Genomic DNA, 25,994 nt, shown 5'->3' with positions numbered 1-25,994 from the left:
ACATATCTCTAATTCAATGAAACGTAGTGTAAAAAAAAATGCACTACGATATTTCGGCAAGTTACCTTCAAAGTTGGTGTGTTCAATTCTCTTTTCAAAATGGTATAACATTGTTGAGAATATTCCATAAATAACCGAGATAAAATTTATTTTCTTAAGAAATCCGACTTTTTTATTAGGTAATTTTTCCATATTATTTAAGTTTTTGTATTCTAAAAGGTTCAATAACAGCAACTTTTCTCTATCAGCAAATCGTCAAAGTTGTGAAAAATCACCATTTTTGAAAATTCACCATTTTTCTTTGATGTTGCAACCGTTTGAGCAAACAAAAAATAACAGTTTTCAAATGGAATGAAATAAAAGCTTTCACCTCTCGAACTGCGGGAAAGCTTTTGAAGAGACTGGAAATGGATCTGGAAAACCTCTGCTCTGAAGATTTTCCATAAGAGAATAATTCAGTAACAAATAAGACCAGTGTTACCACTTGCGGAAAAAAAGTCGAAGTAGATTTGAAGAAAAAATGGAAGTAGTTGAGAAAAATCGAGGTAGATTTCAAAATATCCTTTTTTTAAATAAAAATCCATCTTAAAAAAAAAATATTTTCATAAATTGATTTAAGTTACCTAAATAATTTAATTAGTAAAACCAACTGTAACCAAAAATTTGAATTCCTTCAAACTCCATTTTTTCGGTATAAATATATTTCTATAGGTACATTATTTTATAACAATTTTTGGTCAAATATTTGAATTTCTGCAAAAAGAAGTAGAATTGGCTTATATTTTGATAATTTGAAGTAGAATGTAACAGAGATTTTAAAATGAAGTAGATTTCGTCATTTTTGTGATGGTGCGAAAAAAGTTGGAAGTAGGTTTAAATTTTTTTTGAAAAAAAAAGTCGATCTACTTCAATTAAAGTAAAGTGGTACCACTGAAGAAGACATCAAAGCCAGTGGTACCACTTTACTTCATTTGAAGAAGATCTACTTAAAAAAAAAAAAAATTAAAATCTACTTCTTACCATCCCCAAGGTATCGAAATCTACTTCATTTAAAAATCTCTTCAATTTAACAAAAAATATGCCAAAACTTCTTTAAAAATAAAACAAATATGTAAGTATTTGACGAAAAATTATTATAAAACAATGTTATATATTTATACATAAAATATGGAGTTTGGAATCTGTATTGAAAGGGGACACAGTATTAAAAAAAACTCTTATGTTGGGCAGAGAGAGTGGATGAAAATGCAGGGATCTTCATAAATGAAGATTATGGCGAAGACAAACATGTTCGTCTCCATAATGCCTCTTTTTCATACGTACGGATTTCAGGTATACATCTATCCCCTTTACTTTTCAAATGGGTGTTTGTCTCATTTGCCATAGTCAAGACCGGCTTTAAGTACGATTCCTTAAATAGTAGAAAAAAAAAAAACAAAAACACTTTATTAAAACTTTTGATGGTTAAAATTAAATTTTAACTTTTTATTTTATTTGTTTGTTTTTTTTTACAATTTCTAATAATCAGTTATTTTTTTCTTATTTTCTTTTTAAATTATAATTTTTTATATAATAGAATTAGGTAAATTTTAAATTGTATCACAATGCAAATGCTAATTAGTTTCACATTTCTACATTTTTAATATTAAGCTTACTTATTTTTTTCTTATTATTTTTTGAATTCACGCTATAATACGTTTCTTGTTTTCTTTTTTTTTTGTAGGATATTTTTTAATAATTTTCATTCTCATTGTGCCTATGTCAATATACAATACACTATTCATTTTATTTACACTGTAAGTATTATGAAAAAACAAAGATATTCAACGAAAGAATAACGAATTGTTATTATATAAATTATATTTAAACTAATTCTAAATCTATACAATATAAATGATATAAAAAATAAAAATAATAATATTCATGTGGAGTGGTTTTCATTCAATAACAAGTACTTCTGCGCAATACGATCCAACATTAAATTGTTTTAAGATGTTTTTTCTCTTTTCTGTTTTTTGTTTTACTTAAATTTTGTTTTGTACTTTTACGCAAGTCACCTCACAGCAATGAGTTTCGGTGTGGTAAGAGTTTAGTGGCGGGCTTATGCGTGATGCACGCATATTTTTTTTTTTAGAAAATCATATTGTTGTTCTCGAAAACGTTCAGAGGTATATCACTTGGAGTATTCAAGACTCAAAGAGAATTGTCATCATTGCCATTAACGCAATGCCAAAAATCAAGGCGAGAATTTGTTTGATTGATTCTCGAATGTCTTCTTCTTTGACGAGATCAGGTAATACTGTGACCAAAGCAATGTGTAAGAAACCACCTGCAGTGAATGGCATGATCCAAGATGTTCTCGCCTCTGAAAGAAAGAAAAAACATTAATTAGAATGAAAACAAATTAAAAGACTTTTCTAACGAAGAAATAAAAATTGAGTATATTAACTCACCCATTGCAGATGTAACGCCTGATCCACCAATAGCCACCAAAGCTCCCATCAAACCAGCACCAGCTGTTAATAATTGCGCTCGCGCAGCATCCCATCGATTAAATCCTGATTTCAACAGGATAGCAAAGTCTCCAACCTCATGAGGAATTTCATGTACTGCAAAAAAGATAGAAGTTCATCAATACTGTTCGCTTATTAAAAAAAAAACTATTTCCTTACACAAAATAGCAAAAGTGGCCAGCACTCCATGTCTAAAGGAAACCAAAAACGACCCAGCTACAGCCAATCCATGAGTAAAATTATCAATAGAATTTGCCAACAAATTCAAATAGCCAGCGACTTTCTTCGGTTGGCTACCACTTTTTTGTTCTCTTTGTCGCAGAAAACATCCATTTGGCACATCTTCGATATCACACGATCCTGTACAATCACCTGAAGTTTGTCCTTCTATAAATTTGCCACCAGTTTTGCGTAACAAGCAATTAGCAATTTCTACACACTTTGGTTGTGGATTTGAATCGTCAGCATTTGCATAGCCAGAAAATATTTTCTCAACTATTGTGAAGATCAAAATACCCGATAGCACCCAAAGGCCACTGCGCATTGAAGGGTGACCAGATTCTGTAAAATAGATTTGATTTAATATTGTATTACAATATCTTATAAACTTTTTAAAACTTACCTGAAGCAGTATCACTTTCCCAAGCTTCGGGTAACAAGTGAAGAAATACATCACCCAATAAACCACCTACAGCAAAACTGAGGAGTACTTTTAGGAACTTTGATTCCGCAGCTGTTGAAATAAAAGAAAAAAAAAAACATTATTTATTTATTTGAACTCAGGTCATTTTTAATTTTAATTGGATTTTAGCTATAAAAAAGTTGAATAACTAATAAAATAATCTTAAAGGTTCGTGTTGTTGGCCAGAGATTTTTTTTTTATCAATTTCTAATTTTTGAACTAAACCGGTCACTGGGGCGTATGTGGAACATTTTCTCTTGAAGATTGTTCTTTAAGCATTTATGCACTTACAAGTCAACGAGATAGGTATAAGTTTTCAACCCCTGTGTCTTGGGGCTAAGAAGGGATTAAAGCAGTAAATCCTGCTCCCATAGAAGTAAGGAACCTTTTTACAATGTCTTAATAGTCGCGGCCCTGTTTAATTAGCCGGGTCCACAAATAAAATCAACAACCTGGACCTTCTTTTTATGTTCAACTGGAGACAGCTACCTAACAACAGAGCTGACTTGAAAGTGTGTTGGTTTGAATCCGAATATCGATTTGCATTCCGAGTGTTACCTTTTTAACTTAGTAAGTGTATCATGAATTCTCTCTCTGCATTGAAGAGGTTGTCTTCCAATTAAAGATTTTTACATTTTTTTAAGGTAATGAAGGAGTTATGCCGACTTTTCACGAGTCGATTTTAGCCGCACGATTTGCTTATGTCGACTAGGATTTTTCTATGGGGATTGTCATTTTAGTCACCTGCGGCTTACGTTCACACGAGTCGAAAAGCTTCGCCGCACAGCAAAAATCAACTTGTGAAAAGTCGGCATTATGGTTATTAACCTGATTGATTTATTTTATAGAAAAAGAATTCTAAATTAAGAACTCTAGTGCCAAAAATTTAATCTATTCACCTCGTCTGAGGTAGCGCAACCAAGTGGAAGGGGACCTCAATCAACTTGGCGTGCGCAACTGGAAGCAGCGAGCTAAGGATAGAGCTGGCTGGCGAAGCTTGTTGGTTGAGGCCCAAATCCACAGCGGATTGTAGCCGCCTTACGGCGGCGCTGGTCACCCTAAACATGTATAAATATTTGAACATGTCGTCATAGTATCAGCGAAAACCAAGGAACAAATAATTTTGCAATAATGTGATTCATATTTGATTTTACATTAAACATGATAATTATAAATTAAAATTTAAGAATGTTTGTTGTTATTGAGTTGACATTAAAAGTTCACACAACAACAAAACAAAAATCATCACTATATTGATTGCACTCATAAAAACTTAATATGAGACCTTGAGTAATCTATTTCCACAAATCTTAGTTCCAGAAATAACGTGTGCAAAGTAGGCGACACAAAAGATAAGAGCACCTCCATTTAATTTATTATAAACAACAGAATGCCATGTTGGTTTCGGTAGACATTTTTTTTCCAGATGTTTTTTGTTATGTGACTAATTTGAGATAATAGAAGATAGTAGATTTTTTGGTCAAAGTATCAGTAAACAAATAGTTGGTTGATATATTTTCAGAGATTATCTTAAATAGCTATTTATTATTTTATTTTTGTCTAGAATTATGTATTAACTATGTCTATTATACAAACAAAGATTTTAATCAGCCTATTTCTATAGAGTGTTTGAAAGAAACCGGAAGATTTTTTAAGATAAACAAACTTTTCTAAATGTATGTCCCGGATGGTTAAACATAGTTAACTTCTCAGAACAGGGCAATTTTGTTAAGTGATTTTTTATTAGTTTAGGACAAGACCCTTGGCTGCTACAGTTGTTATAAAGAGTTTGACATTCAACTAAATAATTTAATTGTAAAATGGAAAGGTACCGAAACCAAATGGAAGCTATTTCTGCAACTAGAATGTTGTGTCTTTAAAGCTGAGATATTCGTGGAGGGCTATATTGAAAACGTTTGGACCGATATCAGGATCCCGAGAATGTAAACCGCTTCCTTCGACTCAGTGGGTGACTTAGTAGGAGGGCTAGTGGCACATTTGACTAAGGTAGCTCTTGTAAGGCTGAAAATTCGTACAGTGGTAGCTTTTAGCATGCTAAGTAAGAAAATCATGGTCTGGCAGCCCTCAGCGGTGCACATCATATATATATATGACCTTGAAAGTTTAACTTTCAACTTTTTTTTCCCAAAATTTGACTTTGAAATCGATTATTTCAAAAAGTATTGATTAAAATAACTTAATTTAAAAAAAAAATAACTCAAAAAAAAAATTATTTAAAAACGACGGCAACACCTACAGTTATGAGTGATACATTTTTCGAAAGCCAGAATATTACACTTTATATTAGTTTTTAAATCAAGTTATTTTAATCAATACTTTTTGAAATAATCGATTTCAAAGTCAAATTTTGGGCAAAAAAAGTTGAAAGTTAAACTTTCAAGGTCATATATATATATGATGTGCACCGCTGAGGGCTGCCAGACCAAGATTTTCTTACTTAGCATGCTAAAAACTACCACTGTACGAATTTTCAGCCTTACAAGAGCTACCTTAGTCAAATGTGCCACTAGCTCTTGGACTAACTTGACCGGGCTCTTAATACGCACGCATTACAAAACCGATTAGCCCGAACTACAATCACCTTTGTCAGTGACTCGACTATTAGAAATCACTTGCAAGAAGATCAACAACGGTGGAGGCAATCATCGTGCGAATCGTTTGAGATTTGGGCGCAAATACCTTGAATGGGTTAAAGAGGTAATACGTAATGTGATTTTTATCGATGAGTGTAAAGTCAAATTGTTTAGTGACGATCGACGTATGAGAGTGTGTAGAAGAAGTGTGTAGTGAGAAAGGTTTTCGAAAGTGGTGGATATGGCGCTTCCAGTCTCAGGGTTTAAGTAGGCATTAGCTTCTAAGGCAAAACTCACTATGTACGGATGTTTTTTCATGAAGGGACTGTAACATCACAAAGTGACATCGAATAGGTTGTCAGACCATACATCATTTAATTTTCACAAGACCGGTGGACGATTCTTAAATCCCGGTTTACTTTCTGTGTTCTGGACAGAGCCATTATTCATGTTGTGGCTTGGACTGACTACAGCCCTTATCTGAAGAAGATTTATACAACTAGCCAAAACTGATTCAATACCTGATAAGGTACAGGGATGGTATCCCAAATGAATGCATCATATGGGAAGCATTCCATCGAAGATTTAAGATTGTGTTTGAAAGAGGCTATGTTTATTATTAGATGAATAAAGAAAAACCATACACAATTCTTAAGGTGTAAAATTTAAAATTATGTTGAAATAACCTTTCAAAGTGATAGAAACATACAAAATTCAAAATTAAAGGTTCCTTTCGTTTAATTATTGTTTTATTAAAGCATATCCACCAGAACAAAGTATCAGCGATAAGAATTAAAGCAATTAAAATAGTAGTGCATTTTTTGTTTTGGAGGGCATATGAATTAAGAATGTTTTGAAGGTTGAACATTCAAAGCAAAGTGAGCAAGAATTCGACTAAGTTACTCAACAACAAAACAAGTGTTTTACTACCAAACAAAAGAGACGATTTTTTTTTTGCAAATTATCAGCAAACTTCAATCAATCACAAATATAATCTTTTTTTTTTTGAAATTGAAATTAAAGATACGCTTATAATTCTAAATTAAATAAGTAACATAATATATTTAAATAAGTACAACAGATTAAAAAAAGCCATACCTTGAGGCAGTTATATCGCGAACATTAGTACGACGAAAATATGTCTAAGCTTCTGAAACTCAAGGTTCAGGTTAAAAATGCATTCATTTGCAGAATGTTTTTGAATGACATGGTATGGTTAAGATAAGAATTTTGATTAGTATGAGTTGTTGTTTGCTTAGTATGTTAAAAATCATTAATATAACAATAATACTATTTATAGGCTCAATGATAAGAAGATGAATCATAAGCATCACAAGCAAACAGTAGATAAACGTACTTATATTATGTAATAATGATCAATACATTAGGTAAGGTTTATAATGAAATAATCGATTTCAGAACATTGAACGAAATTCTCAAATAAGCAATCATTCTGTAAGCGCCATTTTCAGATACAAAATAACTTAAATAATAATAACTTTGGAGTTGAGGTCACTTGAACTTTAAAATTTAATTAAATATTAATGTTCTAATTTTTTCTTTGTAAACTATCACATATGGAACCTCAATACCTAAGTTTTGTTCAAACAAACTACTCCACTAAATTGTTTGCCTGGTTGTTAAAAAGAAAAGGTGAAATAAATGATTTACTTTGTTATCTAAGGAATAATACTTACGATCTTTATATTCGCCATTTTTTTCCTTCGATTCATCTTGTGTTGGTATAATTATCAATGGCAATATTCCGGCTAATCCAATTACAACTGATCCCAATAATGAGAATACCCATGGTGTATATTCGAATGATTTAACAAAATCGGGCATGTATGAGTTTACCAATTGTGTGTATAAATACACAATTTGGTCATCGAGGAAACTGGTTGAGATGTTCATTTTGATTGTTTATATAAATTTGGATAAATTATCACAATTTTTTATTTATTTTGAGTAGTTTTCAAAATTATTCTGTATAACGTAGGAATTTGTTTTATGATGTCCTTGTCATGATATACAATTTTTTTAATGTCAATTTTTCTTTGGCAAAAGCTAATGGCAGAGCTTAAATGCGTAGTTATTATTGTTATTTTTTGTCGTTGGTGAGAATGATCTTTACACGAGTGTTTATTTCAGCAGTCTGAAAAGAATAATTAAAACATTTGTTAACAATTACATACATCAAAAAAGATTATGAAAAAAACTTAAAGGTTTTAAAAGACTGTTGGGTGTTAATATATAAAATTTCGTTTCCTTAAGCTTTCATTGTCAACTAATTAGCGTGTCAATGATTTATAGATAAGAATGCACATAGCCAAACTATAAACCTAAACAAACTTAACCTTCCATGCGTGAGTTCGAAAAACAGAAAGTAAACAAAAATAATAACTACTATATTGATTTGCCACTTGAAATGTACTCTTTATCTAATGTACGTGAGAACCACACTAATTTATTTGGATTTTACTTATGATGGCAGTAAAATCTAGAACGCACAGATTATACCAGTAAAACAATTATTATCTTCAACTGTTTATTGGTCACGTTCAGAAGTTGATATAATTTTGAAAAGGCTAATTCCTTTTCAAACAATGATAACGCATCAAGTTTAAAATTTAATTTTGTTTTCCTAAAGTACTCATAGAGAAGTGGGTATTATGGGTTTTCAAAACAAAGCATAATGAACGGATCTTTTTTTAAATTAATCAATTGAAATTAAAAACTGAATAGTTTTTAAGGGGCGACATGAGTTGGATGTTTACGTCATAAGAAAGAAGTGCTCTTCGAAAACATATCCCATTTGGAATTACTTTGAGTGTGAAGATTAACTTATTTACAATAATCTTCTTTTATTTGAAAAGAAAAAACCTCATAGTTGCAGTTATTTCTGAAATTTTAGAAGATACTTAATAATGTCGAAAAATTTTGCTAAAGATTTGCTGTAGTAAAATTTGAAATATGTGCTCAATAGCGCTTGAGGTTTGAAAAACTTAGATATTACTTTTTTAATAAAGTAGGGTTGAGTTATTCTACAGAAAAAGAAACATTGCGGCAGAATGAGTGAAAAATAGAAAGAGAACGGTTTTCAAAGTTTGATCAATATGTAACGACTTGAGGTGGTTAAATTGAGCATTGGATTGAAGAATTTGATAATAATATGTATTGAAGTTTTCAATAATCTCATGAAAATAAAATAGATAGAAAACAAAAAATAAAAAACATGGTTTGGATTAACAACCATTTACTAAAAAAACGAGAGAGAGATTTCCAGGCAAAATAAGAGATCAAACTTATTGAAAAGGTATTCGAAGCTTCAAAAGTTTCAATGAGACTCAAAAGTAATCTTAAAAAGCTTTTTCTCAAAATTTTTATTATTATTAGTTCTTATTTTGTATCGAAGCTTTTTTCGAAAGCTTTTGAGATTTGATTAACCAACAAATGCTGCTCTATATCAGCTTTTTAAAGCTTTTTCAAAATTATAATATGACAGTCTTTAGCGCATAGTGACAGCCTTATTCTTTTAAAGCTTTAAAAGTCCCATACCGAACAAAATTCGGTTTCAAAACTGATCAAAAAATTCCCAAATATAAGGTGGGAGTGCTTTAATTTTCAAACTTAAGGTCTTAAATTTAATATTTTTACATTAAATAAGGCGTCAAGTTAGGGATCTCTGAAAAATTGGGGTACCTGAATTTTTTTCTCTGTGAGCTTTCAAAAAGCTCAACTTCAGAAAAAGCTTTTGTGTAAAAATGACTTCCGTATTAGTTGAACATTGAACTTAAACTTATATTTTGTTATATAATCAACACAAGTAGTTTTTCACAAGTAAATCTCTGATTTTAAGGACTTTCAAGGATTCTCACTGCTGGTCGTGACATTTTTCTTTTCTGATTTTATAATTTTAAATTTTCAAAATTAAGGTTTAAAAAACTTGATTTCACGTAACTTCTTGTGCACTTTTTTAAAACTAGTATTTTTTTAACTATAATTTTTAAGCTTTCAATTCAACAGCACAACAAGAAAAAAAAACTCAACTTTACGAATAAACGTAAATCATTTGAACTCACAACAGGAAATGAAACTAATGATACGAAGAAGATGCAGTTTTCTCTTTGATTACCTTTTTCGTTTCACCTCAACCGAATGAACTTTTTTTTTGTAACAAAAAAAAAAAAAAAAAACAAAAGAAATACAACATAAAGGAAGTTACAAACAAGAAACAAAAAATTAAACAACTTGCTTAATGGATGGTTAAACACTGACTGTGAAAGGCAAACCTTTTCAATCGGATACCAGCTGGTGGTTTTTGTCCGGCTGATGCCTTTTTGACGTATGTTATCAATGCGTATTGTTTTTTTTGTTTTTTTTTTTTTTGATAAGATACAATAGTGTCTATATAGACGGGCATAAAAATATTCGGCTTTTTTTTTATTGTTTTTGTAGAGATTAAAGTTTTCAATTTGAAATTCATTTCTATAAATAGACAGTTTCAATCCCTTTTTGCCATTTAAATTGATTGATGGATGTGGTTTTAAACCCTCGATGGTCCTTTTGTTATGACATTGAACCCTTAGTAACTAGATAAACAGTGCAAATTACGTAACCCATGTTGAAAGAATACATATATAGGGGGCTCGAAATGTTTGTTGCACACGTTACAAGTGGCCACTTGAAAGTGATTGGGATTTAAATCTAGCTTTTATTGATATATGATAAGTTTGTTAAATAGTAAAATATTTAAAGTAGGTATTTGATAATGCATAACTTTATATTATTATACATATGTATGTATCTCTAGTACGAATAATCATGAGATCATTAACCCTCTGTAAACATGTTTTGCGTAATTATAGACAACTGACTAAAATATAGACCGGTTTTTAAACTAGATTTTACAGTTATTTAAAAAAAGATGTATTCATAGTCTCAATGAGCTTTAAGGTGACCTTGGTTTGAAGATGAATTTAATTTAATGGCTATAATATGTTCACATTATGTTATATTTATAAGGGGCTATAATTTTAAACAAAATATTGATTGATTGCTATTTCTCATCAATTTGAGAAATGTTGATCCCGAAATATTACTGCTTGGTCACGTCCTTACTACATCAACCCTTTATTTTTACCCATGGACAGTAGAATGCCCGTCATTTTATGATGATTTTTGTTTTTGCTCCTATTTCATCGAAAGAGGTATCAAAAGTTGCGTATTAACGATAAGCTTTTAATATGGTCTTACATTTTAAGTTGAACATAACTTTTCGGGCTTTAAGTCTTTAAAGGATAAAAATAAAGTATTTAATATTCGCTGGTAGAGGGCCAAAAGTTATCTCAAAATTGAAAATTAAGTTCATATACCCTCAGAGTTTTCTCTTCTTTAAATCCCGAAAAGTTATGTTCAAATTAAAAAGGAAGACCATATTAAAAGCTACTCGTTAATACGAAATTTTTGATACCTCTTTCGATGAAATGAAATAGCAAAAACAAAAATCATCATAAAATGACGGGACAATCTAATGGACAGGCTTGTCAGATTGGGCTATTTATCGGAAATTGGGCTATCCTTTTTCAAAATTGCCGACTCAAGTTTCAGTATGACAGCTATAAATAGTCTAAATATAATCTTTAGCAATATTTTTTTTTTCGGACAAAAAAATCTATATTTAATTTTTTCAAGAATTTTGACCAGATCTAATTCTTCACGTAAAAAATATTAAATGCAATTGTAGATACATTTGTTTTCTCCATGAGTTTAAAGCCCTGCCTCTTCTTCGCGTTCTTGTGGTCCTAGTCAGAATCATAATAAAACAAGAAGATACTAACTACCTTCATACTATTTTAAGGGGTAATAACACCTTGTAAACCATGAAATCGAGCGTCATATTCATCAGCGTATAAAACAAAGAAGAAATATTATTTTCTTTTGGTGTTTGTTAAGTTTAATTAAGTATATTAATAGGTAACAGAATAGGCTAATGTTAAACTTTTTAATGATGTGAAATTTTTTAAATGGCGGTGTAGTTCAGGATGATAGTAAAATCCTGTGCTCCCATCGGGCGACCAACTAACTCCTACAGTTTTTAACCGATTGGGCTGAAATTTTGTGTCGAGCTTAAAAATACTATTCTCTAGTGAAGTACGTAGGATTTTTTTGAAATATTAATTTTTAAAGAAATGACATTAGTTTGAAAAAATTATTTCATTCCAAAAACAAAATTCGTTGAAAAAAAGACCATAAAATCGTTAATATATAATATTTCAAAAAAATCCTTCGTACTTCACTAGAGAATAGTATTTTTAAGCTCCACACAAAATTTCAGCCCAATCGGTTAAAAACTGTAGGAGTTAGTTGGTCGCCCGATGGGAGCACAGGATTTTACTATCATATTATACTTGTTTCAAACAAGGTGATAACAACTCTGATCATTGACATTTTTATATTATTGTTATTTTTCAGATCTTATGTAAGTTGAGTATATATGGATAATGCAAATTAAAAATTGCACACCTATACGTCAGAGTTCAATTAGGAGACGAGTGCAAAACAAAATTGTTGGTCATTTATTATTATTATTATATGTGTGTAATGTGTGTACATTAGGGTGGTCCTTATATAGTTTTATTTGTTTTTTTTTTTTTTTTTTTGCGAAATTCCACTATGGATGGAAATCAATTAGTTGTAAATAGCGACAAGAACTCTGATTGTTGCTGATTTGTATTCCAACTGCTTAGTGTCCCAGTACAATCCGCTAATCTAATGAAATAACCTATATAAAATTACCTGTAAAAATCAAAGGAAATGTTTGGCATCCGGGAGAGGAAGGAAGTCAAATAAAAAAAATTAATTACACTGGTCGGCAAAAAAACAAAAAAAAGTCGGGAGCAAGAACTTTGTAAGTTGATTTTAATTAACTTTAGTGTGCTGAATTCAAAACTGTTTACAGATTTATTCTATCACGTCTAGTTTTTGAGCTACACTCATCACTATTTTCGCTATAAACTCCCAAAAACTAATTTTCAATTTAGTTCTTTTTGATGTTTAGTCAAAAATATATATATTTTCCCGTAATATGTTGCTTTTTTTAAGTCAAAAACAGAAGACGCAAATTGGAATTTGGTTCAAAAACCATTCATTACTTTGGAAAAAAACAAGCAAGATTTGGAGATATTTATCATAAATTTCTTTTTTCAATATCTTCGAGAAAAAAAAATAATTTTGAAAAAAAAAAATAAGTAACTTAAGGACGTTTTAATATGGCGTTTCGAGATTGCATAAGTAGTTTTGGAAAAAAATAATAACTTAACGGTAATGTAATTTGACGTCAATGTACCCAAAAAAACGCGTTTTTGACCTGTTAATATTCAAGTATTTTAAAAACGTGACGTGCTAACATTGCAAAACTGAGAAAAAGATAGTTTGCCATATGACGAAAAATCACAAAAAACTGGGTAAAAAATGTTCGAGTTCCAGGTGTGTTTCTTTTAAATGTTCAAAAACTTAAACTTGATGGTATATTTGAAAGTAAAAATCAATCTTCTGAAATTACATTTATCAATAACTTCGACAAGGAATAATGCAAAATAACATAACATATCAGTTTTTTTATGGATTATTGAATTGTTGATATTTTGTTTAAATAAATAAACAAATAGCGATATTATTTAAACTGTCAAATGAGTATGTCACCTAAAAGATTAATTGATTTCAAACACTTGTTTGCGAGTTGTCAAATGCAACAAAAATCAAAAGATAGCAAAATAAAATTATAATTGATTTCTTTTAAAATCAAGAATATAATGATTGGAATTTAGTTATCTCTGACAAAATATTTCAACTCACTTTTTATATTCATATAAAAGAAGTATGTCACTTTATTGATATAATTTACTAACCGCAGACACTAATTTCGCCGTGAAATAAAAAAAACAAAAACTGAAAACACTTTTAAATCTTTAAACCCACAAGAAACTAGAAACGTATCAAAAATAATATCTTATTCCGCAATTATTTCTAATAAGCGCAGCCGTTTTCTGTAAGATACATACGCCACACCAAACACAATTGTGTAATTATTTAAATAAATAATATGTATATGTTTGAAGCAAAGGTTAATATACCTCCCGCGTGTTAAGAAGACAAAAAAATACTAACGTCTTATCACTAACTTTGCACGACTAGGTACTAAATTAATAACAGCCGGCGTATTTCAAATTCCATATGAACTCACATATCATAGAAGAATCAGCATCGGCACCTTTGTTGCCAATAAATCGAGAGATGCTAGAGAGCTTCTACGATGCTACGATTAAGTAGATAAAAATCTCTTTTTCTTGGAACAGAGATAGAGAAAAGTTGTTTATTTCAATAGCAGCTATAGCCCAACAAAAGCCAATGACTTTATATAAATATAATTTTGTTGTCATTCAATTCGTATTTCGCATTGTGTTTTTTTGTTTGGTGAAATCTTGCTTCGTAGTATAAACGTGATTCGACATATTTAGATATGGTTATCAAGGAAGAGATTTAATTTTAAAGAGCAAGTACATACACATCTTCGACTTAATTCAATGAATTTTGTGTTGGGAAATAGAATCTTCATTCAGAGGTTTTCTTAGAATGTGCTTTGTATTAGAATAGATTGGATTAAAGGTTTTCTAAATTTAATTTATATAAACATTCGAAGCTTTAGACCAATCGATAGAACACATAAAAGCAATACATTGTTATTTTTTTCATTTTGAATAAAATTATATAAAATAAATAATTAAATAAAAGAGACCCAATGTGCGATGAAGTTGCACATAGCCATCGTAGGGGTTTAAAAAAATAGAATAATTAGCAGCAGTAATAAAAATTTTAAAAAATATATAAAAGGCTTGATTTGGGCTAAAAGTCAGCTTTACCATTTCCAAAAGTTACACTTTGCACGGTCTAAAAACGACATTTACGTGTTGATTTTAATTACATTCAAGATTTTTTTTTATTTAAAAAACATAAATATTTTTTTAAAAAATATACAAAAGCAACAATTAAAGTAAGCATATGGTATAATTTTGAAAATACCCTATTCACATAAGAATTTTGTGAAGAAAGTGTATGGAAGACGAAATGATCATAAGCAAGTTTTGCGCATCAAGAGGAGAATCCCCGTTCTTTATCGCCAATTATGAAAAATAAAACTTATTTAAATAGCTATATCTGGCCATTGGCTCATAGTTTACTAGCGCCACCTATCATAACAGTAGGAAATGATAAAATCCAAATTACAAAAGGCAGAACAAAAAATTTCTTGGATCACGTTCTGGATGCATGCGAATTCGTCACTGACTTTAATGTACTTTTACTCTTATCGTTATGTGCAGTTACGAAAGTTAGATTGGATGTGACTTTGGAAATGCATTAAGTTTGCAATTAAAAATTCGATGCTGAGGCATAATTTTGGTTGCAAAAAGAAATACAGTGAGCGTAAAGAGTAACTGAACTTATTTTCCAGAGATTTCAAACAGATTTAATTTTCTCGTTCTGACTGTTAAGAATTTTCCAAGGTTATTTTTTAAAGGACTTTAACGTAACCTGAATAAAAAAATCTAGGACTTAAAAAAAAAAATAATGCAAAAAAGCGAATTAAATATTTTTTTCATAATATTTAATAGTTTAAATGCCTAATGAAAGACCAAATAATCAAAATTTAAAGAAATTTGATGATTTTGTTTATTTGCTATAACATTTCTCTTTAATGAAAAATATTTATGTACATATGTTGGTAAATAATTGAAGGATACTAGCATTTTGCAAATTTGGTGGAACAAACACGAAAAAATTAATCAAACACAAATTAGTGTTAAATTATTGACTTTTCAAAGAAATGATATTTAAATTCTCATGCTTGATTCACAATATTGCAAGACGAGACGTTGCGTTTTTTCACACAAAAAAAAGTCGTTGGGCAATATTTTTTTTTATTTTTCGATTTTTCATATGTTTTCATACTTCCAGTTAGACTGTTGTTTTTCGTCAATTCCATTATAATCTTTTAACAACAGCTTAGGATATATTTAATTTGTGCTTTTACGTACTCGTCTTAAGGTATCCGGATACCTTTGTTTTGTTGTAATCCCATGTTAAATCACGAAATAAAAAGAAAGGTAGGCCTAAAAACTCCTGGTACAAGCAAATGCAAAAACACCAGCATTCAGTTGGCCTCAGAAACGGAACAATACAAAACCGGGAGGCTTGCCGCCGATTTCTGAGGTCAACCCGGCGAACCCCACAGGCGGATCACTAGTGTGAAGCAGTAACGTGGGAAGGTTATGATCCCCTCGACATCGAGATCATAACAGCGCCGAGAAAAAAGGAAGAAGAAGAAGAAGTTAAATCACAGCTGATCGTGGACATGTAAAAAGTAAAAAAATCCAAAGATATCCCAAAAATTTCTGGATACCGATGTATATGATGGGAAATTTGAAGAACAGCTGATTCGTGTTCACAAACGTATCGGATACTTAGGTATCTTGAATAGCCTATCCTATACGTACAGTATCGGACAAAACATTTGCAACTCAAAGCGGTATTAAACAAATTGTTCAATTTCGTTAAAATTTTAGTAAATACTTTAACAAATTTTTATTTATTCCGAAAGCTCATTATCTTAAAAATACAAAATTTTCAAAATAATAATTTATATAAAATAAACTACTTTGAATTGTTTCAAGTAACCTCAAATCACCATGCTACAAAACCAACTTTTATTTCAACTACAAATAAATTAAAAAATCATCAATATTTAGTGAAGGTTTGCTTTCTATTATGGCTTTTCACCGACACGAGGCATTGGTTCAATTAAATTTTGTAAAACAGTTAACCCTCTGTAGGCACACCTCTTTTTTGTGACGTGAAAGGCACACGGGTGCGAATTTGGTTTATACTTTTTCATGTCGTAAGAACTTTTTTCGGTCACAATATTCCAAAAAAAAATATTTTCCCTCTTATAAAGAGACTTTTTTATGACCACTTTTTTGAAAAATCGTAATTTTTTTATTTTGGTCCTGCCAAATTCGCACCCGTGTGCCGACAGAGGGTTAATAGTATTTGTTATTTTCTCGATTAATTTTCCGTTTGACGATCTTGCACGATTTTTTTGCTTAAAATCGAAATAAATTGTCATCATTAACCCTGTTGCCTGTTTTCACTGGACTTTCTGTGTGTTTTTGGTCATTTTGGTCAACAAAATAGCAATTCCCATTCCACAAAGTGCAACAAAATAGCTTTCAAAAACTTCCGTATTGTTCCATTATTTCTAGTCCCTGACCGATGTATATTTTCGAATTCAGTTACTGTTTGTAAACTTTTAACGTACCTACTGTATAATCTTACTTTCGATGCTCACTGTGTAAGTAGGTGTAGTAAGAAACCATAGTTGTAAATGCAAATGACTCGATATAATTGCCATTTTGCGACTTGAAATTTTATTTCGCTAATTATTACGCTTTTTCAATTAAGAAATACCTTCTAAAACGTAGGTAACAATAAATATGCATATTTTTTAATCGATTTATTCTATAGATAAATTTATAGCATAAACAAACCACTTTTATGAATATTAATGAGTCTTTGCACACCAAAACAAAAACCAAAACAGTCTCTCCCCATTTCTCAAACTTCCAATGGATCACCAGACAAAAAAATAAACAAAACAAAAAAAAAAATTTACTCACTCTAGGTCTTGGCCTCCAAAACGAGCTCTAACACTTCTACTTTGATTAAGAAGTAATAAAAACAAATCAATTCCAACGAGAGTAGGTATATTTTTTTCTTTTTGTTTGAAAAACAAACTTGAGAACGTGTTTTTCTTGTACAAAATTATTATCAGGTGCAAATAGAAAAACCTTGCGACACTCTCGCAACAGCTTAGAAGAATAATGAGACGTAAAAAAAAAAACAAAAAGAAATAGAGAAATAATACTCGAGAAACACCCGATCGATTGCAAATGAAAATGCAAACTTAACTGATACTGATTGCTAATTATTTGTTTGCCATTACAATGACAACGGCAACGAGCTATCGAAATTCTGTTTTTTTGTTTCTGGCCGCCGCCATTTAACTCCTCCATTGTGACAACGATGACGATGCTGGGCGATATGCGCTCCAATAGCGCTAAGATTCGTGCGAATGAATGAACAAGTTGTCGTCCATTAAAACACGAAATACACTGCCGGTCAATAGAGCAGGTTCACTTGGAAAATTCTTACAAATACCTTTTCGTGAATGCAGTTTCAAAGCATGCCGTTTTTACTAATAATAAATCAGAAAGAGATAGTTGAAAAACTATTGTAACGGTAAATGTATACCCTATTTTGGAATGTTTCTAAAAAAGGGCTTATTTTGATTGGTCAATAGAATAGGTTCACCTACTTGAAAATAAGTTTGGGCTCAAAGTAAACTAGACCAGTGAGCGGGTTTTTTTGGTAGAGTAAAGTGAGGTTTATTTAAACATAAACATGAGAATAAATAAAAAATCACAGAACTTAGTGAGCAGTTCTTTAAGAAATAAAGAAAGTTACGAGAAAACAATAATAAAAATATAATACGAGTAGAAAAGAGCCTAAAAATTAAAAGAAAAGCGCACTATGCTTTTGTTGGTATTAAATCTTTCTTTACAAGTACTTTCAGTCTTTGAACGGTAGAAAGATTAATGAGAAGTGCCCAAACCTAGATCGCATGCAAATCCAAAAGGAAACTCTGTTAAAACCTTAAAGAATCGTAAATAGTTTGAATTTTGAAAAGTATCACATGAGTTAACAAAGAGATTTGCAGCGTGTGTGTTCTTTTCGAGGAATTAACCATTTGTTTTTTTTTACTTTTTTCACGAAAAAATTACAAAAATCTTGAGAAAAAGCTTTGATATTTTTTAATCCAAAACGAAAAAAAAAATGGTTGCACAAGTATTAACATTGTATAAGAAATGTTTTGAGCCGAGAGTACAAAAGTTAAAATCAATTTTTTAATAAAAAAAAAAACTAAAAGATAAAAATGCCCTTAAAAACCAATGTGTTTTACCAAAAAGGCTTATTAAACTAGTATTTAGATTGGAAAAGAAAATTTTCTGATTAAAAACATGTTTACATAATCCCAGATTGAAGAACCATTTTAATCATTCGCTTTCAGTGTTACCGTTATTTAATTTTCTAGCTTTAAGCTTAAGGATACTTGAAAAATTAAGAAAACCCTCGCAAATATTGCATTTTTTTTAACTTTCTATTAACTTTTATACAGATATTTAATTTTTTGTTGGTCGTAGTACTTATTATGCAATAGTTCATACACTAATTTTCAAATTTTGATTATTGCAACAAAAAATAAAAAATAATTAATATGTTTGTGGTTTCATGTGAAACCACTAGGAAGTGTTTTAAAAAAAATGTGTAATGTGTATATTGTCGAATAAAATATAATCAAAAAATCCAATAAAAGAAACCTGACGAAAGTAAATTTAAATTACATGAAAAAGTTTTACTGCTCGAATTCTAATGGAGTTTTTCAAATATTTGTTAATTAAAAGGTTTTTTTTTCAACAAAAATTTAGTAAGATAAAACCAATCTTATTGATAGAAACAATTTTACATTAACATTTTAGTCGTTATCGTATTATTTTCCCAATTAAGACAATTTAACCTATTCTATTGGCCGATGAAAAAAAAGATCTTTTTTGGGAGCCATTGAAATGAGGTAAGTTTTGGCCATACTTGCCTCGGGCACGACTAAAGCCTAGTATGAGACGAAACGAAAAATTTTGAACTCTCCATAGTCAACAGCGAACATGTTAACGAAAAAATACCATCGGGTATTATAGCAAAGTAAAAATAATAATAATACAAATAAAAAAATTCAAGAAAAAACATCAGAAAATATGTTTAAAAGCTAAAACAAAACAAATTTAATTTCACTATCGAATTTTTGTACGGAAAAATTCGTTTCGCTTCAGCTGCGTACTAGGCTTAAGGCTCGTCGGACGGGGTGGTTCTTGTCCTTTACTAACACTCTAGGCTCACACTAAAAAAAATAATGCCGATTGTTTAATTAGAAAAGTAAATACTTTAATCAGACGGACTTTGATCGCACGATAGAAGAAAATAAGTAAAAAGGGAACATACTCCACATTGCCTATGCCAACGGTTCTCAACCTTTGAGAGTGTGCGGACCCCTAGCACAAAAATTGTCAGTTGGCGGACCCCTTTCAAGAATAAATTTAATTTATTATTATGTACAAGAATCTTTAAATTAACAATTATACCCTGTTGTGAATCTTGGCCATTAGGCCGGAGCTATTTTGGATAAGGAAAAAATAAAATTGAAAAATAAAAAAACAATATCACCTGCAAAAGTTGCATTGGGTTCAAAAAAGTATGAAAAGATTTTTTTAATTTTTAAAATGACCGCTAAGGGTCGCGGTCGCGAATTCGCATTGAAAATTGAAAAACAAAATGGGCTTATAAAACACATATATCTTGCATTTTTTTTTTTTTTTAATTAATTTATGCGTTTATTTTTCTGTAAAAAGCCTACATTAGTTATTCCTCATTGCAATTAGCCTAAAAAACAAACGATAGATCAGGGCTTACTGAGTAAAAACATTTTTAATTACACTGGTCAACAAAATTTGACTTTTTTTTGCCACAGGAACCAAAATATACTTTTCTAGTAGTTTTTGGGCGCTGAATCCGAATCTGAATTCAGAAAAATTTGATTGGCCTCCGTTTTTGAAATATTACCGTTATAAAATGCTAAAAAATTTCATTTTGGCTGTTTTCGAGGTTCTGTTTTTATGTGGGGTAATTCATTATAAACAAATTTGTAAGGGTGGTTATAAGAACAGATATTCTTCTTTCAAAAACTGTTTAAATTTTACCGATATCTCTTTTATTGCTCGAGATATCTTAAGTTTCAGTTAATAAGCCAAAGAGAAACTAAACTTAATCTAAAGATTAAGTCACTGGTCAGTGACAATCAGAAAAATTCTATTAGCCTCCGTTCTTGAAATTTAACCATTATAAAAAAAAACCTTTTTTTTGCATTTTATAACGGTAATATTTCAAGAACTAAGGCTAATAGAATTTTTCTGATTGTGGATTCGAGCTCAGCAACCCAAAAACCTTCAGAAAAGTATATTTTGGTTGTTGTGGCAAAAAAGTTTATTTTGGTTGGCCAGTGTTGTTTCTGATTCAAGGACCGCTGCTTAAATTTTAAATATCTCGGGCAGTAAAAGAGATATCGGAAAGATTTAAACATTTTTTCAAAGAATAAAACTAGTTCTTATAGCCACCGTTACAAATTTATTCATAATAAATTACCCCACATAAAAACATAACCTCGAAAGCAGCCAAAATAACGTTTTTGGACATTTTCTAACGGTAATATTTAAAAAACGGAGGCCAATAACAATTTTTTGACTTCAGATTCGAGTTCAGCACATCAAAAACTACTAGAAAAGTATATTTTGGTTGTTGTGGCAAAAACCTTGTTGACCAGTGTTATTAGTTTCATAATTTATTTTATATAATCCGTATAAGTATCAACTCTGCGATGAAAAGAAATAAAAAAAAATACGCGATCCCTAGTGGTAGGAAAAGATATTTAAAAAAAAATCATTAAATTTTGCGGGTTGTTGAATTTTGAATTTCCAGAAAATTAAAAATTTCGCTCCGGCAGCAGTAGGCAGTAGGCCATGTCATTACATAGAAAATCAATTCGTGGCCCTTTTAAAATTAGATTCATGTATCTACTATTGAGAGGGGTAAGAAAATGCAATACAATAAATTGAGGAAATTAGTAAAAAAGATAAAAAAGAACAAAGTTTGTTGAGCGTCACATAAGAATAATGTTAAAGACGTATTTCTGATGCTTTATGGAAAACTGTCGCGGACCCCCTGAAAATTTAAGCGGACCCCCAGGGGTCCGCGGACCACAGGTTGAGAACCGATGGCCTATGCCATTATCTTGACGAAAGGATGCATAAAAATTGAAGACATAATCTATCTTGAATTTAGATAAATCAAATCTTATATCTAACTAAATTATTTATAAACTACCTATAAAGTTATTAATACAAAATATTAGTAAAACTAACCCCCCTTCATATAAACTATCCTAAACTAACCTAAATACATTTTTATCTCTTTATTCAGATAAAATATCCCCACGCCTATGTCCATCGTCTCCCCAAAATAATGGTTCACTAAAACCTTGAAGGTTTGCCTGGTGTTGTTGACATCTGCTTGGCAAATATTGTAGAAGCCCCTAAATTGCTTACCAGCTAAGAAAATTTAACTCAGGTCATGGTCCTTGTTAGGGTCTATTTTTTAGACGGCCTGACAAAGACCCTTAATAGTTTTAAGTAATCTTTTGTTTATAAATAAGTCAAAAATAATGATATCCTTTAATATAAATCATTAAAAAGAGTTTTCATTCGATTTTTGTAGGTACAAAAGTCAATTATTTATCGTTTAAAGGGTGAACCTATTCTATTGGCCCGCAGTGTACGTTGTTTTGCACTCTGCACTAAAAAGAGCTATAAACGTCTAGTTGAGGTGTCTATCGGTTTTGTTTTGTTGTTTATCACAACAGAACGGTTTTGGGGCAGTGATTTCATCATCAAAAAAAGGGGAGAGAAAGGGGACTCACACCGAGCATAAAGAGAGATTGGTCTGGCTCCCTTTTTTATCTTGAAATTCCGATAGACTTCATTCAAGCAATATGGCCGAATTGAATTATGATAAAAATATGTTAGTAACAAAATTTATAAACAAGTCAAATTTACGTAAATTATATTGAAGTAAACAGAATAATTATTTTTAAAATAAAATAAATAATTACCTGATTTAAGATTTTTTTCTTTGTTGAAATTTATTGACTAATCTTCACTGAGATTGAGTGCAAAAAAGTTCCGGAAATAAACGAACGTATCGAATAAGAAAAAATCGATCGTAAAGACAATAGATTTTGTCAAATGTGAAATTGCACAGTTTATAAATTTTCTTTTAATATCAAAAAGAATTTTCACAATTTTTCAAATGAAAATTTTCACAATAGAAATTTTTATACACACGCTCTTATCGGGACAATGAAGAAAGAACAACAAAAAATTACGACGGAAAAATGTAATTGAAGGAGTGAGGGAGATGAATATATATGTTTTCAAGTCAGCTGACTTTTGTTTTTGTTGAACAACTGGAGACTTTCTTTTTTTGATGAGTGTGTTCAGTATCGATACAGAAAATAAACGGACAAATATTTTGAATGGATGCGTTCACGTAGGGCCTTAACTACATTGGTCCAAAAAGTGAAAAAAGTACAAAAGTAAAAATTTTCAAACGCATTTTTGTATAGTTTTTCGGACTCGAGAATTAAAACAAATGATGCAGAAAGCTTATTTTTTGGTCTAAAAAATAATTTGCATACTTTTTTTTTTAAACAAAAAATTGCGCTAGCCAGAAAAAAATCTTTTCACTTTTAGTGCAATTGTTTTGTGAAAAAGAGTATGCAACGGCACTTTTTGCAAAAAGTTAAAAAGTAAAAATTTTCAAACTCATTTTGTGTTAGTCTTTCCGAACACAAAATTAAAAATAATGATGCAGAAAGCTTATTTTTTGGTTCAAAACACAATTTTTGTATTTTTTTTTTTTCAAAAACAAATACCTACCTAGCGCTAGAAATAAATAAAAAAAATTTACTTTTTGTAAATTTTCTTTTTTTTTCACTTTTTAAGCTTAGTACGCTGCTGAAGCCAAGTACGCTGCTGATGCGAAACGAAATTTTCCATAAAAAATTTCGTTAACGAAATCTTGAACGAAATTAAATTTGTTTTGTTTTTGCTTTAAAACTTATTGTCGGATTTTTTTTCTTGAATTTTTTTGATTTACATTTCCATTATTTTTACTTTGCTATAATACCTGATGGTATTGGCAGTCCACCACACAACCCACTCGGCCATCCTAGTATATTTATTAATGAAATCAAAAACTTAATCAGTTCAAAAAATCAAATACAAAACTTGGTAATTACTATAAAGCTTCTAAAAAATTTATTAACCAAGCTTATCCGAAAAACAAGCTTTCTTCGGTTAAGTTTCTTTAACAGTATTTAAGCAACTTGTTAGAAGTTGTTAAACAAGCAATTAATATCTGAAGGAAGCTCAATACAAGCTGTTTGTGTTAGTTGGGATATGAACCTTGAACCACAGCTAAACCTCAACTTTACCACTAATTTCAGAAGATAAAAGTTGTCAAACCACTTAAAGATTTAAAAAAAAAAATGTAACAACTGGCCCTTAATACCTATTGTCCGAATGGACAGTCAACGAAAGCAACACCATTGAAGTGATTTTTCAATCGCCTAAGCAGTGAGTTTGTTGGCAAGAGGGATGAGATCCCAAGTAACAACTTTACTTGCATAAGGTCCATTTTCTTCGATTCGGCAAGCTATAGTTTGTATAAGTTTAGTTTAAGGCTTACTTACGCAAATCACCCATTTTGGAAACAAAGGAGGTCTCCTTAAGGCCATCTGGAAATGTTTAGAAGAAGCCTTGTAAATATTAGTTAAAGAAGACCTTCATAAGACCCGTTTGAACCGTTTTAAAAGCTGCGTTCCTTTGGAAATATTTATCTACTTTTTAGTACTTAAAACTACTTTGAACTACTTTGCTATATTGAAAAAGTAGTTCAAAGCAGCTTTAAGTACTAAATAGTAGATAAATATTTCCAAAGGAACGCAGCTAAAGAAGCCTTCTATTTTCAAGTGACATAAGGCTTTCATAAGACCTGTTCCAAGAGGTTCTTGTAAGTATGAAATGTTTTCATCTCTCAAGTATGCAAAGCTTTTATCCTGCAGATATGCAATGTTTGTAACACTTTAGAAAAAAACATTGCATTTATACGTGAGGTTTCAATTAGCTCCCTTTTTGCCACTCATCTTTAATATTAGAGTATGGTCTACGGGGGTAAGGTGCTGGCTTGGTATGCAGAGGTACGTGGGATCCATAGTATAAAAAGACAAGGTATGATCATTAGAGCCGCCATCTTACAAAGTGGGGTAATAAGGTTTTGACGTTTGGCATTTGGCGAAGTCAAAAGCAACAACAATTTCCAAGACAAATTTGTTTACAACAACAATTTCAATGGGCTGGGCTGTCAAAACCTTAAGTAGCCATAAGTTTTGACAGTTCTCGTTACTGAGTTTTTTCTAATGATCATACCTTCTCTTTCTATACCATGCGTGGGATCGATTCCTAGCGGGGCCATTTGTGAAATAAAAAAAAATGTGTTCTTTTTCAATTAAAATAAATTCTTCCCATTTCAGAACGACAGGAAAAGCATTGACATGGCCAAAAAAGAAGAAAAAACAAAAAAAAAAAAAAATAAAAGAAAAAAAAAATCAACAAAATCTTTTTTTTATTCATAAATTCAACATCTTATAATAACCTCCATAAGGCCTTATTATAACATCCAATGCAAATGAAAGTTTCCTTAGCGAAGCTATAGTTTCCCTAAAATGTTTCATGTAAAAAGGCCTGCATAAGGTCGTTTTACGCTGTTCGTCACAAGCTATTAGCTTGTGGATTGCCTGTGAAGGAAGGTCTTGGGGAAATTCGGTAATGTGCGCCAAAATGATTTGCATAAGACTTGTCCTTTTTCTTAAACAAGTCAAAAAATAGCTTGCATTGACCCTTATGAAACCTAAATTGTTACTTGGGGAGTGAAGGGGGAAGATGCTCACGAAGGGAACTGAATTTTCTGAGGGCAGTACAGTTCCGTTGCTAAATTTTTCCTCTTTTTGACGTTTGTTCCTAGAAAATGTAAAAGTGGAACGTGATTATGCACAACAGTGTGTAGCCACCGCATTTGATTTTTCAATCTATTGAAAAATCACTGTGTAGCCAGTCACCTAAGTTCAACGCATGACGATTTCCTCTCGTATGGAAATAAGCAAAACACATGCTGTATAGTCTAAATTCAAACATAAGGATTTCCAAACAACTTCAAGTTTGAGAACCTCAGTCTCCACTTGGAGATAACACATATATTTCTTATCTGACATCTGTCAAAATTTCAGAGTAGAAAAAAATTCTACGACGGGCGTGTTTACATTTTTTTTGTCCGGAATTTGTGTTTTTTTGTTATTTTTATATTAAAAAA

The 25,994-nt window shown here is 30.7% G+C and overlaps 1 protein-coding gene across 4 annotated transcripts; it reads right to left on the bottom strand.

The window, feature by feature from the left end:
• Positions 1 to 1,822: 1,822 nt before the first annotated feature.
• LOC129917075 (zinc transporter ZIP13 homolog) lies at positions 1,823 to 22,930 on the bottom strand. Of its 4 annotated transcripts, none has more exons than XM_055997395.1 (6): positions 22,678 to 22,930; positions 7,487 to 7,944; positions 3,136 to 3,246; positions 2,673 to 3,074; positions 2,454 to 2,609; positions 1,823 to 2,365 (listed from the first exon to the last, which is right to left on the bottom strand). In XM_055997395.1, the coding sequence occupies exons 2-6, from the start codon at positions 7,701 to 7,703 to the stop codon at positions 2,187 to 2,189; spliced, it is 1,065 nt and encodes a 354-aa protein (XP_055853370.1). In that variant the 5' UTR covers positions 7,704 to 7,944; positions 22,678 to 22,930; the 3' UTR covers positions 1,823 to 2,186. The 4 variants fall into 4 exon arrangements, with proteins under 4 accessions (XP_055853370.1, XP_055853371.1, XP_055853372.1 ...); XM_055997396.1 differs by lacking the exon at positions 22,678 to 22,930 and adding an exon at positions 17,522 to 17,748; XM_055997397.1 differs by lacking the exon at positions 22,678 to 22,930 and adding an exon at positions 13,647 to 13,935.
• Positions 22,931 to 25,994: the final 3,064 nt, after the last annotated feature.

The sequence above is a fragment of the Episyrphus balteatus genome, chromosome 3 (genome assembly GCF_945859705.1).
Source record: "Episyrphus balteatus chromosome 3, idEpiBalt1.1, whole genome shotgun sequence".
NCBI classification, from domain to species: domain Eukaryota; kingdom Metazoa; phylum Arthropoda; class Insecta; order Diptera; family Syrphidae; genus Episyrphus; species Episyrphus balteatus.
The sequence above is the reverse complement of the archived record's forward strand: the minus strand, read 5'-3'. Positions and strand labels throughout refer to the sequence as shown.